Genomic DNA, 12,415 nt, shown 5'->3' with positions numbered 1-12,415 from the left:
GCGTGGAGAAGTGGACCAGTGAAGAAGTTGCCCATAGCAATCAGTCAGCTCCTACCTATTAATATAACGGAGGTTAGGAATAGAGCCGACGGCACATAAACTTCTAGTCAGGGATAGAGGGGTTAATAAAGTTAAAAATGTTTGTTTACAGTTATAGGCAGATGCGATAGGACGTTAGGTTAGGGGCGGAGTTAGGGAGAGGGGTAGAGAATCTACTGTGGTAAAATCTGCCTCTTTTGAATTGATCTGCGACCAGGAAAGTACAGTTCCTTCTTAGCAGATCTGTCTGTTGTGAATTAAAGTTCTTTATTCATCCCTACTTTCTCTTTCCCTACTCTCTTCTCCATACTTTCCCTATATCTACACTCTCTTTTCTTATCTTCTAATTTTTAATTTTTTGTTATTTTTATTTTTTCTTCTTCTTTCCCTTGCTCACTGTTGGAGCAGCATGAGCCGTCCCCAACGTGCGCGCTCGGTACCCGCCCGTCTGTCAGACGGTGTCGGGTCCGGTGCGCTTTATCCCCCCCTCTCTCAAGGCCTGCCCTCCCGGCGTTCGGGAGGGTCAGGCGTGCCCTCCTTGCAGTTGGGAAGCGGGGCGGGCGCGCGGCCGCGGCGGTGCCGCGAGACATCAGCTGCTCTGCCTCCGCCTGCCTCTGGTTCCCCTCTGGTCGCCAGTACTAGCGCGGCCGGGGACCAGGGCAGGCAGGGATCGGGGGAGGCCGAGCGTGCTACAGCACCCGCGAGAGTCACGGGCGCGCGCTCTGGCCTTTCCCGCGGGCGGCAGCGGGCTGTAACGCCGCCTGTCTCTTCTCCCACGGTGGCCGCTCAGATTGAGTCGGCCACTGTGCGGGTGGAGGGGCGGCGAAAAAGAGGGCATAAGCGTGCAGGCTGGGTGCCTGTCATGGCGCCGGCCTGCACGCACGATACTATAAGCACAGGCGGGGGGCGGAGACGAAGGGGGAGGAGCCAGCGCCTGCACAGTGACAGGCAGGTTGGTCCTCCTCCTATTCTGCTCCCCTCTGTGTATAATGGTGACTCAGACATGGGTTCCCCCATGTCTGTAGTGGCCAGTTCTTTCAGGCCTGCAGGTGTGGCAGCAGCACAGGCAGTCTCTACACCTGCAGGGTCTGCGTCGACAGGGAGTGTTCCCTCGTTTGACGCTGGTGCCATTGCCGGACTGCTGGTCTCTGTGGTGGGTGCATTGACGCCGCTTTTGACCCAGCAACCCGGTAACGCTGAAACGGGGGGTCCTTCTGCGTCAGCGCCGTCCGCCGTCCGGACGCAGCTTGGCCCTCTGGTACAGCAGTTAGGCAGGATTTGCGGTCTCTCCCTCGCTTCCACACCAGCAACTCCTTCTGTTTCTTTCTCTCCCTCTGCAATCTCCCTTCCTCAGCCTAATCAGGCTGCGGGCACTGAAAATGCGCACGATGCTGCTTCAGTTTCTTCTTTTACAGACGACAGTCTGGAGGAGTTAGCAGTGGTCGCAGCTCCGACCAGAAGTGCGGTGGCTGAAGTCACAGCTAGCGCAGGCACTGGAGTCACCAATGCCTTTGCCGGTGCTTCTGGTGAGTGTGACAGTACATCTGACTGCGGGTCTACTTCCATTTCCTCCTCCTCTTCAAGCGATAGTTCGCATAAGGCTAGGCGTAAAAGGGCAAGGAGGTCTCGTAGACGCCGCCATAGGCATTCTAGCGAACGGTCCTCCGGCAGTAGTACCAGTGTAGATCGCGGAGCGGGTCCGGAGGATGTTGTACACTGCGCTAATACCGCTGTCACTCGAGGTATGCGTACCAGGGTTAAGCAGCGGATCAAAAAAGGGCGCTACGTAGATATGTTCACCCTTACAGCTACGGCGAAAAAAGCGGCTGCGACCGCAAAGGCAAAAGGGGGTATTGGTCTGGAGGCCTTTAAGTCCTACACGAATTGGCTATCTGGGTTCTGCGTGTTCTCAACTTGCTATCTTAAAACCAGGCCTTCCGAGTACCTTAATGTTATAAGATATTTACACCTGATACATGGCCTATTCAAGGCCTCACGCAGTACGGCGTGGCGTCAATACGACGAAGAGTTTCGTCGAAAGCAGGATCGGGTCAAGGTCATGGAATTGGGTTGTAAAGACGTTGAGGTGTGGATGGAGGTGACACAGCCTACACGCGTCCTTGCTGATCAGTTTCCTGGGCGGCCAGTTCAACCCTCGTCCCCCTCGGCACCAAGGACAGCCAGTGGAGGGCAAAACAAGCGTAAGTGTTACGCGTACAATAATGGGAATTGTACCCTCGGTAGCAGGTGTCGCTTTTGACACCAGTGCCTCCGCTGCGGCGCGACACACCCCAGTAAGGACTGCTCCCGTAGTCCAGGAGGAGCTCAGGCCTCCGCTGCGACACCCTCTGCCAAACGGTCAGGGGCCGGGACTTCGAAGTAAAGCGGCAACTCCCATCCGCTTGGATAGCAATGGCAAAATGGTTAGACTGGTATCCTGTGCGGGACCACGCCGCCTTTTTAAGTAAGGGTTTTGCAGAGGGGTTTTCGCTTCCAATAATACGGCCTGTCGGTTCCGGGTCCCCTAGGAATTTACGCTCGGCCTGCGATTTGCCTCACATGCTTAAGGACAAGGTTATGAAGGAGGTCGGGCTGGGTCGCATGATTGGACCTTTCCCGCAGCCTCCGATACCTGATCTGGTCCTTTCCCTGGTGGGTGTCGTCCCCAAGAAGGCCCCCGGGAGTTACCGTTTAATTCAGCACCTGTCACATCCGTCAGGCACGTCAGTTAACGACGCCATAGATGTTGAGGTCTGCCGCGTACAGTACCAGTCATTCGGATCTGCGTTAGCGTTAGTTCGCGCAGCGGGTCCGGGTTCTTTCATGGCGAAAGTGGACATTGAGCCGCCTTCAGATTGTTGCCCCTGCATCCAGAATCATTTCGCTTCATGGGGTTTCGGTTGCCGGATGGCTATTACCTGGACAAATGTCTCCCGATGGGTTGTTCGATTTCCTGCGCGTTCTTCGAGCGTTTCAATTCCTTTCTCCATTGGTGTGTCGCGATGGGGTCTGGGGAGACGAGCATAGCCCATTACTTGAACGACTTCTTGTGCGTGGGTCCGGCCGGTTCGTGTCGCTGCAATTGTTTCCTTTTTTCATTGCAAGCACTCTTCTCGGAATTTGGAGTACCTATTGCGCACGATAAAACTGAGGGCCCAGCCACTAAGCTGGTTTTCTTGGGTATCGAAATTGATACCTTGGAGGGTCTTTGCCGGCTGCCGCCGGACAAGATTCGTCGTTTGCAGGATACTATCCTCTTAGCACTGGCAGGAGGAAAGGTAACACTTCGTCAAGGTCAGTCCCTGCTCGGGCTGTTTAACTTCGCGTGTCGAGTTATCCCGATGGGGAAGATTTTTTGTCGGAAGCTACAGAGGGCCTTGGTAGGGCTACGTCAACCGCACCATTTTCTGCGGCTGTCGTCTGAACTAAAGCTGGACCTGGCGGTTTGGGAATCATTTTTGGTCGATTTTAATGGAGTGCGCGTCTGGCCTGCGGATCCTCAGCCTAATGCTTGCCTGCAGCTCTTCACGGATGCTGCTGGATCATCAGGTTTCGGATCTTTTTTGGGAGGAGATTGGTGTTTTTCAGTTTGGCCAGCGGAATGGGTACAGGCAGGATTGACCAAGAACTTGCTCCTACTGGAGCTGTTTCCCATAGTGGTGGCATTAGAGCTATGGTGTCAGCGGTTGCGCGACCGTTCCATAGTTTTTTGGTGTGATAACCTGGGGGTAGTACATGCGATCAATAACCAAAGATCGTCGTTGCTACCAGTGTTGCGGCTTCTTGCTTGGCTGGTTCTGCGCGCTTTGCAGTTTAACATATTGTTCACAGCTCGTCATGTGCCGGGTACTGATAATTCCATTGCTGATGCGCTCTCCAGACAGGATTGGCGGAGGTTCCGCGAATTGGCCCCGTACGCGGCATTAAAAGGTGAGCTTTGTCCATTTCATTGTTGGCAGATCATCAAACCAGAATGGAAGATCTCGCACGTCGGTCCGTGGCCCCACGGACGTTGACGGCCTACCAGACATCTTGGCAACAGTGGGAGACGTTTTTGCAAGGACGGAGTTCGTCAGGTAGTTCTCGTGATGCTAATATGGTTGCTTTCGTTTGTTTTTTGTTCGATTCCGGCAGGTCGCGGGCTTATGTTGCCCAGAGGCTTGCTGGGATTTCGTTCTTTTTGCACCTAGCGGGGCGGAGGGACATAACTAAGGGTTTTTTAATACAAAGGGCCCTTAGGGGTTGGTCTCGCGTCAGGCCTGCCACGGATGACCAGCGTCGTCCTATTGGTCCTGATTTGTTAGCGCGTCTAGGTGAAAGTTTGACGGGCATTTGTTCTTCGCAATTCGAGGTTCTGTTATTCCGCCTCGCTTTTGCGATGGCCTTTCATGGGGCTTTTCGCATCAGCGAGCTGGTAGCGTCTTCGCGCCGCGCTCAGCCCCCTCTGCTTCGTTGTCACATTTTGCTGCGTGATACGCTGTTGTGCCGTATTCGGCGTTCCAAGACCGATCAGATGGGTAGAGGTCACTGGGTGTCCCTGAAATCCTGTCCTGATGACGGGATTTGTCCGGTTCACTTGGCCTCCCAATATACTCTTTGCAGGCCAATGCGGCCGGGGGCTTGGCTTATGCACGAGGACGGAAGTCCTTTGACTAAATTCCAATTTAGATCGGTCTTCCATCGCTGCATACGGCACCTCGGGCTTTCCCCTTCGGATTACGGCACCCATTCTTTTAGAATAGGTGCCGCCACTTTTGCGGCCTCCTCGGGTCTTTCTTCACAGGAGATCCAGGCTCTCGGAAGATGGAAGTCCAATGCCTACAGAAGTTATGTTCACCTGGAATCATAAATTGTTATACTTTATTCGTTTGGACTCGAGTGCCTTGGCCAACTCGCTGCCTTTCCGGTGGGGGTCCCGAGAGATTTTGCCCTGTTTTTTGCCCTGCTTTGGACATTGATCGTTTAGCTTAATATAATATTAATGTGAACGAATGAAATATAGAAAAGATCCAGCAGGTTTTTTGTAGGTTTTCACCTCGGGTCAAGTCTTCCTCCCCCCCTCCCACCCTCCCACTCCTCCTTTGTGATTTACATGCTGCATATATACTTATCTATTTTATTTCTGTATATTTGCAGGTGTCCAGGACGCTAGGCCCATTTGGTTCATTGGTCACTCTTTTATTTTTTGGGCCGGGCAGTCGCGCTTTGCTGTAGATGCCTCCGTGTTCCCACATTGGGAGAGTGTTAGGTGGTTGGGGCAGAGGGGCATGCTTTGGGAAGCTTTGTTGCGCAACTTGCACAGGTCAGTAGCTGAATTTGGTTCCCCTTTAGTGTTAATTATACATCTCGGGGGCAATGATCTGGGCCAGCAAACTTCCTTAGAGTTGCGCCATGCGATTGTTCGTGACTTGAGAGAGGTGGTTCGGTTATTTCCTAACTGCCTTTTGGTGTGGTCCCCTATCATCGCCAGGCTTTCATGGCGGTATTGCTATAATAGTGTGGCTTTGGACAGGTCCAGGAGGAAGGTTAACAAATGGGTGGCCAGGCACGTGCTGGAATTGGGAGGGTTGGTGGTGCACCATCCTTTAATTCGGATTCAGGATGCCCACCTTTTCCGCAGGGATGGCGTTCATCTTACTGAGGAGGGAAATTTTTTGTTTCTAGAAGATATTTTTGCAGTTTTTAAGGGCTTGGTTGGTTAGCATGGTGGCGGGCTGCTTCTCTCCTGAGAGCCGCTGTGGCGGGAAAGACCGGCAATATTGAAGTGTCCATCTTGCAGCAGTAATAGCGGTGCGCACCCCTTCAATGCACTGATAGGCTGATTTCACCCTATTGGGGTCAGCGGCACCTCTCGACCGAGCAGGATGAATGGTGCATTGGCATGGGTGTTGGGGCCGCATCACTTGCTCTGAAAGGGATAGTTGGCCCTTGCAAGTTTTTAAGATCACCCTACTCTTGTCTGGGATAGTTGGCCCTCACAAGTTGTGATTTACTTCCGGCCTAAGACAAGTGGACGCTGGTTAGTTGCCGTTCTTTCTCCTGCCACCATGTCTACCTTTGTAACCAAATAAAGCTGACCAATTAATTTAAACGGCATAACTTGGTCTCCTGTGTTTATTTTAGTTAAGTTTAATTTAAGTTTATGGGTCACATCTATCATCTGACGATAGAAGTTTATAATCTTATAGACTGTACTTGATAAATGCTACTTCAAAGCTGATTAGTTGCTATGGACAACTTCTCCACACTTTGCACCGCTTGATACATAAACCCTTTAATGACAGAATGAGGATGATGGGGAGGAATTGGGTACTTGCAAAAAAATCTTGTTTCTAGAGAACTCCTATCAGCAACAAAAAGAACCATCAGTGTTCCTAAACTCTTTCTCTATGCCAGACTTTTCTTTAGAATAATAAAAATACTATACTACATGTTATCATTCGTATAAAAGATAAACTATATAGAAAAATCCAAATATCTATATTGCCACCCATGACCTACAAACTATACGTAGTCATATGTCCAAAACATAAAAAAAAACAAATCCTGTACTCTTATAAGACTTAGGCCCATATTCCATGCTGGACTTTTCACTCCATATCAGAGCTTTTCTGGGGATAAAGTATCGGGCGCGTGCCCGCATTATCATCGTATTCAATTTGGAGCCGGCGAAAACAGGAGCCTGTGGAAAGGTAAGTATCGGGAAAAATAGGGGAATTTTTGGGAATTCATCCTGGGACCCCTCTAATGATGTCCAGACATGGGGGATCACTGTGGGTACCCCCGTTTAGCCCTGCAGAATGTGTTCTGCATTTTTAAATAGCCGCGGCAGGTGTTTTTTCCCGACATTGAAGAAGTGATGCAGAAGAGCACTTAAGGTTTTTTTTTTTTTTCATTTTTAAAAGTTTTCCCATCAAATTTGGGGTAAATGAAAATGGCTACTAGCATATTTTTAAGTCATTAAACTAATTTTTTTTAAATTCTGCCAAAAAGCACCTGTCGCTAATAGCCTATTCTAGAAAACACCTGCCGCACACTTACAGAATACTCCTGAACCTATTTCGCTATTTTTAAACACTGTTCCCCATTTTTATTTTTTTTACCCCAAAATTTCAAAAATAAAAAAAAATTGGGGTGTCCCTATTTTTTATTTTTAACTTTTTTTGACACTTCGCCAATTCCGACTTTTCGCAGCCTAATTGAATACCCCCCATAGTAATGAGAACATTGGTATTACCTGCTGTTACAATGACATTTTCTATATCCTCAAATGAATTAAGAAGAATGCACATGCTATAGTTAGGATTTTCCCATTCTGCATGTTCACTGCTGACATTGATATTGCTGAAATATGTATATAACAAAAATAGATTAACATGAGTAATATGGAGACAAAGTGATAGTAGCTATATTAATGCAGCATATACAAGTCTAGTGGTTAGGACGTAACTATAATGGTTTTAAAATGAGCTAGGCCAATTACTCATCAAATTGTTATAATAAACAATTAAATGCTTCATTAAACAAACAATTACTTGTGTACAAAATGTTTGGTATATAGGGCCTGATTCACTACAGATCTCAATATTGCGTACGCACGCATTTCAACTGTGATAGCAGGCCAAACTACTGCGAAAGCAATGCAAACTCAGCGCCACATAAGGATGCCCACTTTACAATATACACATCTGTAATGTTTAACAGAATAGCGAAACCATCGGTACAATCAAGTACCATCGGACCCATACGCACACTAGCCCTGACATTACTCAGAAATTGTTAACAACCACGCACGCTATGAGACCTCAGACTGCGTATGGCATCGCAGTGGCTAATTTATGCACGCCCCTGAAAGGGCATGCAAATGCACTGGCATGCCTGTGCTTGACAGACCAGCCCCCCGTCACCACCCACAAACGGCACTTCCTGTCAATCACTCTGCGATGGGTCTGCATGGCCTCTGCGATCGCAGTCCCGATTGCTGTGGTCGGCTCGCGCATGCGCAGAACGCAATGATCGGCCGATTGCGTGCGTATTAGCAACTGCGATCCAAGCTGAATCAGGCCCATAGACGTTTTAATCTGGTGCACATGGAAAGATCATGTTGTTCAGCTTGAGAAAAAAATAGATCATTGTTGATCTCACCAGTATCTTGTGGCAGACTTGTCATGGTTTGTGTGGCATGGGTGTCTAGCTGTTTCTGCTGGATTTATTTCCATCCATAGATATGTATATTCCCCATTGTAGATTGTGGAGCTGCTAGGACAAGTTCCTGGAACTGGACAGAATAAAGAGCGAATGTATAAGCATAGACATCATAATATTAATACAGTTTCCAAGTAATATACACTGTACAAATAAAAGGTTCAGTATGCAGAAACATAATCTCGTACTATCTCCACTATAGCTCCTACAGTATATGGCAAAAGGAATAACCTGTATTATTTCTGTATGTTAAGTATCTTCAATTTCAAAGTCAGGTTGACCATAAACCAAAAGTTTGGGCAGCTTGGTTGGACCTTTTAAAATACCTTGAGTAGAAAATAGATTTCAAAAGAGAAGCACAAAGGGCTCTATTTATCAACATTATTTTTACTAAAATAAAGTGAAAAAGGGTGTTTTCACACCCTTTTCACATTATTTTAGTTTCACCTGTAGTTATTACAGGGCAATTGGAGTAGAATTAGTAAAATTCTACTCCAACCCCCAGTATCACTTATTTTTAGTAAAGCAGATCGCATTTCCCATAATTGTAATGGGAAATGTGATCCGACCGCGGGGGGCGGGGCTTAGCGGCAGGGGCGGGGCTTAGCGTCGGTGGGGGGGTAGTAGCGGTGGTCGGACGGCGCATGCGCGGGCTCTTAGTCGCGGTATTTTTTCCGAAAATACCGCGACTAGAGTGCGGATGGGATCCGCAGGTACAGAGCTTTATCGCAAGCTCTGTCCCTGCAAGGGATTTATAGTAAATCCCTGTGATATTGCCTGAATTCGCAATGTGAATTCACTCGGTAATATCACACTACAATCCGCATTCAATATGCGGATTGTAGTAAATAGAGCCCAAAATGTCCTGGGACTCCTCAAAGATAATGGGGCAGATGTATCAAACCTTTGAGAGAGATAAAATGGAGAAGTCACCCATAGCAACCAATGAGCTTCTAGAAGCGGATTGGTTGCTTTGCGCAACTTCTCCATTTTATCTCTCTCCAAGGCTAGATTTATCTCGATCTGCATTTTTAATGCAGATGTGATAAATAATTTTCCCCTAAACTCGCAATGTGAAAATGTAAATTTTCACGCAGATTTACTATACGTCTCTTGCCGGGAAACGGGCTCTTGGTGAAGAGCTGGAGCTTGCGCTATCACTCTGCTTCATGGTTCGGGTCACATGCGAAGGCAGCGGTCAGCACAAGCGTCATTGGGGGCTGATGGAGAGGGATCTAAACAATATTCTCTTGGGCAGGTTGCAGTTATTTTGGCCATGATAATTTTGGCCCAGCCAGTGACGTCATGGGTGGTGACACCTGGTGTGGCTCTTAGTTAATCCTTGCACCTAAGGGGAGGGGCGCGACCTTGTGTCCGCAAGGTCATGCCTCCTGTTGTTGTGCATCTCATAACACTGTGCTGCTCAGTGATACCATCCAAAGGGGTGACCCCAAAAAAGGAAAGCTGTTTTGCTATTTTGGTGTTATCCCCTTGGACGGTGCCACCCGGTGCGGCCAACACCCCATCTAGTGACGCTACTGTTGCCAGCCATTTACTCTAGACATTATTTTACCATAAAATGTGTTTATTTAAATACTAGGCTGAATTTGTTTCCATTCACTGTTAAACACAACCTTACAATACTTATAAAATCTAATTTGAATCAATATATAGTGTTGTTAATTTGAAGAAAATGAACCAAATACTTGAGAGAATGTAATTTAATTTTCATAAACTTGTAAAATGTGTTACAAAATTATGTGCAACGTCTATACTGTCACGGTCTGATTTTGTAGATCTGCGTCGGGGCCCTTGGGTCTGGCCAACGTACATACAAAATAAGGTGGCTTGATACAACTCTGACTCATGGGTATGAAAAGGAGATGGGAACACTGGTGCCAGTGTAGGAACCACAGTCTTGTGATATGCAAGGATACTAGACTGGAACTGAGGTGAACAGCCCAGGACTACTGGGCAACCCCTCGTCTAGTGAGCTGTGAAGGCCAGCAAGAACAGGAATACAGTGACAAGGGTGACCCCTGAATGCAGAATAGCATAGTACTGGTAGATAGGAACTCAGAACTGAAGCTAGGAATATGAGTCTTATGTATTCACAATACAACTTGAGGAAGTTGCGTCCCTGGTACAGCTCTGACGCAAGACCTGGAACTGGAACCAGTGAGGAACTCAGAACTGAGAGTCAGGATAGGTAATACAGCTACTGAACACCTCAGTGTACAGTCTGTATACTGCAAACTGAACCCTAGCCCTGGAACCAGAACCCTTCTCTGAACCAGCCCAAGACAATAGCACAAAGTGCAGGGAAGCCAATACAAATCAGCACAGTAGTATAACCTTTTCACCACTGAGCATAGAGTATAACAGCATAAGAAACTTGCATACAATGTCCCAGCGGTATGATGGAATGAGACCGCAACTGAGCACACCATCTTAGTACTGATAGTTGATGATACACAGGCAAATGGAAGTGATATACTTGCAAGCTTAGCTGAGATGAGATGGTAGTGCAGATTTGTATGCAGTAAATGCACTACGGCACTGATAGGTAACAGAACACAGTGGCAGACTGAACTCAGGTTGTTATGCAGCGTGGACACTGCGATGCAAACAGGTACAGGAGCACCGCAATAGATGGAACTCAGGTCGGTACGCAGTGTGGACGCTGTGGTGCAGACGGATACCGGCACACAGCGACAGATGGAACTCAGGTCGGTGCGCAGTGTAGACGCTGTGGTGCACATGGATAACGGAACACAGCGACAGATGGTTGGTAAGCGGCATGGATGTTGGAACGCTGACAAGTAATGGAAACACAGCGGCAGATGGAACTCAGGTTGGTATGTAGCGTGGACGCTGTGATGCAAACAGATACCGGAACACAGCGGCAGATGGAACTCAGCTCGGTACACAGTGTGGACACTGGCGTGCAGACGGATACAGGAACACAGCGACAGATGGTTGGCAAGCAGCGTGGACGTTGGAACGCTGACCAGTAATGGAAACAGCGGTAGATGTATAGCAGGTTTGAATGCAGCAGGAATGCTGCAAAGCCGGCAGGTGAGAGATACTCAGCGTAGACGATGAATAGCCGGAAGCCGCAAAGTAGCAACAAAGTCACAGAGAACATGAACACAGGACACAGGAGTAAGCCTGGAGGATTGAACTATCCGGGGTAGGAACACATTGTTCAGGCAATGAGTTGCACACAGGAACTGGTTTAAATAGGAGGTGGTCACTAGCCATTGTACTAGCTGACCAGGTGAACACACAGGTGCATCAGTTAATCACAGGGAGGCGTTCCTGTGGTGTTTTAGAAACTGCAATAAATGAATTTCTGAGTCTAAAAGGGATGCCAAGACCCCGATTGATGATAAATTAATTTATTATTACAAAAAATTATTGTTTTGAAAGAAAATATTTACCTAAGTGCTCTATGTTCACAGATTGTATGGACAGAGTTATATTGTTGAACTGATCTGTATAATAATTATTTGCCAGAAGATTATTCAACATTGCAGCAACTGATTCCGGGGATCCAGAAGAAGTAGCCTGGACTATGGATTTGGAGTTATAACTAGATAAAAGAAAATAAATAGCAATTAAAAAAAAGTCACAGTTATGTTTAGTAGTATATATAACATGTCAGATAAAACAACATAAATGCACACAAAGGATACAATAATTATACTAACTTGGAAGCGTCAAAGTCCACATTGGTTCCTCTTTTCTGGCAGCACAATCAAGAAATAACATTATTTATATAAGACCGTAAATCAGTGTTTTAAAAATCACTTTAAGACAAATAAAAGATGCAAACATGATTAAAAAGGCAAATTAAAAAGAAATTAGAGATAAAAAAGCCGGGAATAAATTATTCAAGGAAATGGTGGAAGAAACCTAGGACAGACTCCCAGCTAAAACCACATGGCTGTTAAAGGGTTTGGTTGAAATACTCATGACTAATTAAATGTGACCTAAGTTCTAATGCACTGCATTCTACCTCCTCTCTACAGGATCATTGGATGAGCTCTGTCAAATCCTGCTGGCAGCATTTAAAGCCACTTTGGTGTACAAGGTTAAACGTTCCGTCAATCTTGTAGGTTTTTTATTTTGCATGATATGCCGAGAAAAGGGGGGGGGTGGTACTAAT

The 12,415-nt window shown here is 47.2% G+C and overlaps 1 protein-coding gene across 1 annotated transcript in view; it reads right to left on the bottom strand.

Annotated features, from left to right (window-relative positions):
- ADGRG4 (adhesion G protein-coupled receptor G4) overlaps positions 1-12,415 on the bottom strand; it is a 127,636-nt gene that overhangs the window by 55,065 nt on the left and 60,156 nt on the right. The window contains 3 exon segments of the mRNA XM_088465848.1: positions 7,277-7,383; positions 8,185-8,317; positions 11,688-11,839. Of these exon segments, the coding sequence (XP_088321974.1) occupies positions 7,277-7,383; positions 8,185-8,317; positions 11,688-11,839 (392 nt within the window).

The sequence above is a fragment of the Taudactylus pleione genome, unplaced genomic scaffold (genome assembly GCF_031769625.1).
Source record: "Taudactylus pleione unplaced genomic scaffold, aTauple2 ptg000064l, whole genome shotgun sequence".
Lineage (NCBI taxonomy): Eukaryota > Metazoa > Chordata > Amphibia > Anura > Myobatrachidae > Taudactylus > Taudactylus pleione.
The sequence above is the reverse complement of the archived record's forward strand: the minus strand, read 5'-3'. Positions and strand labels throughout refer to the sequence as shown.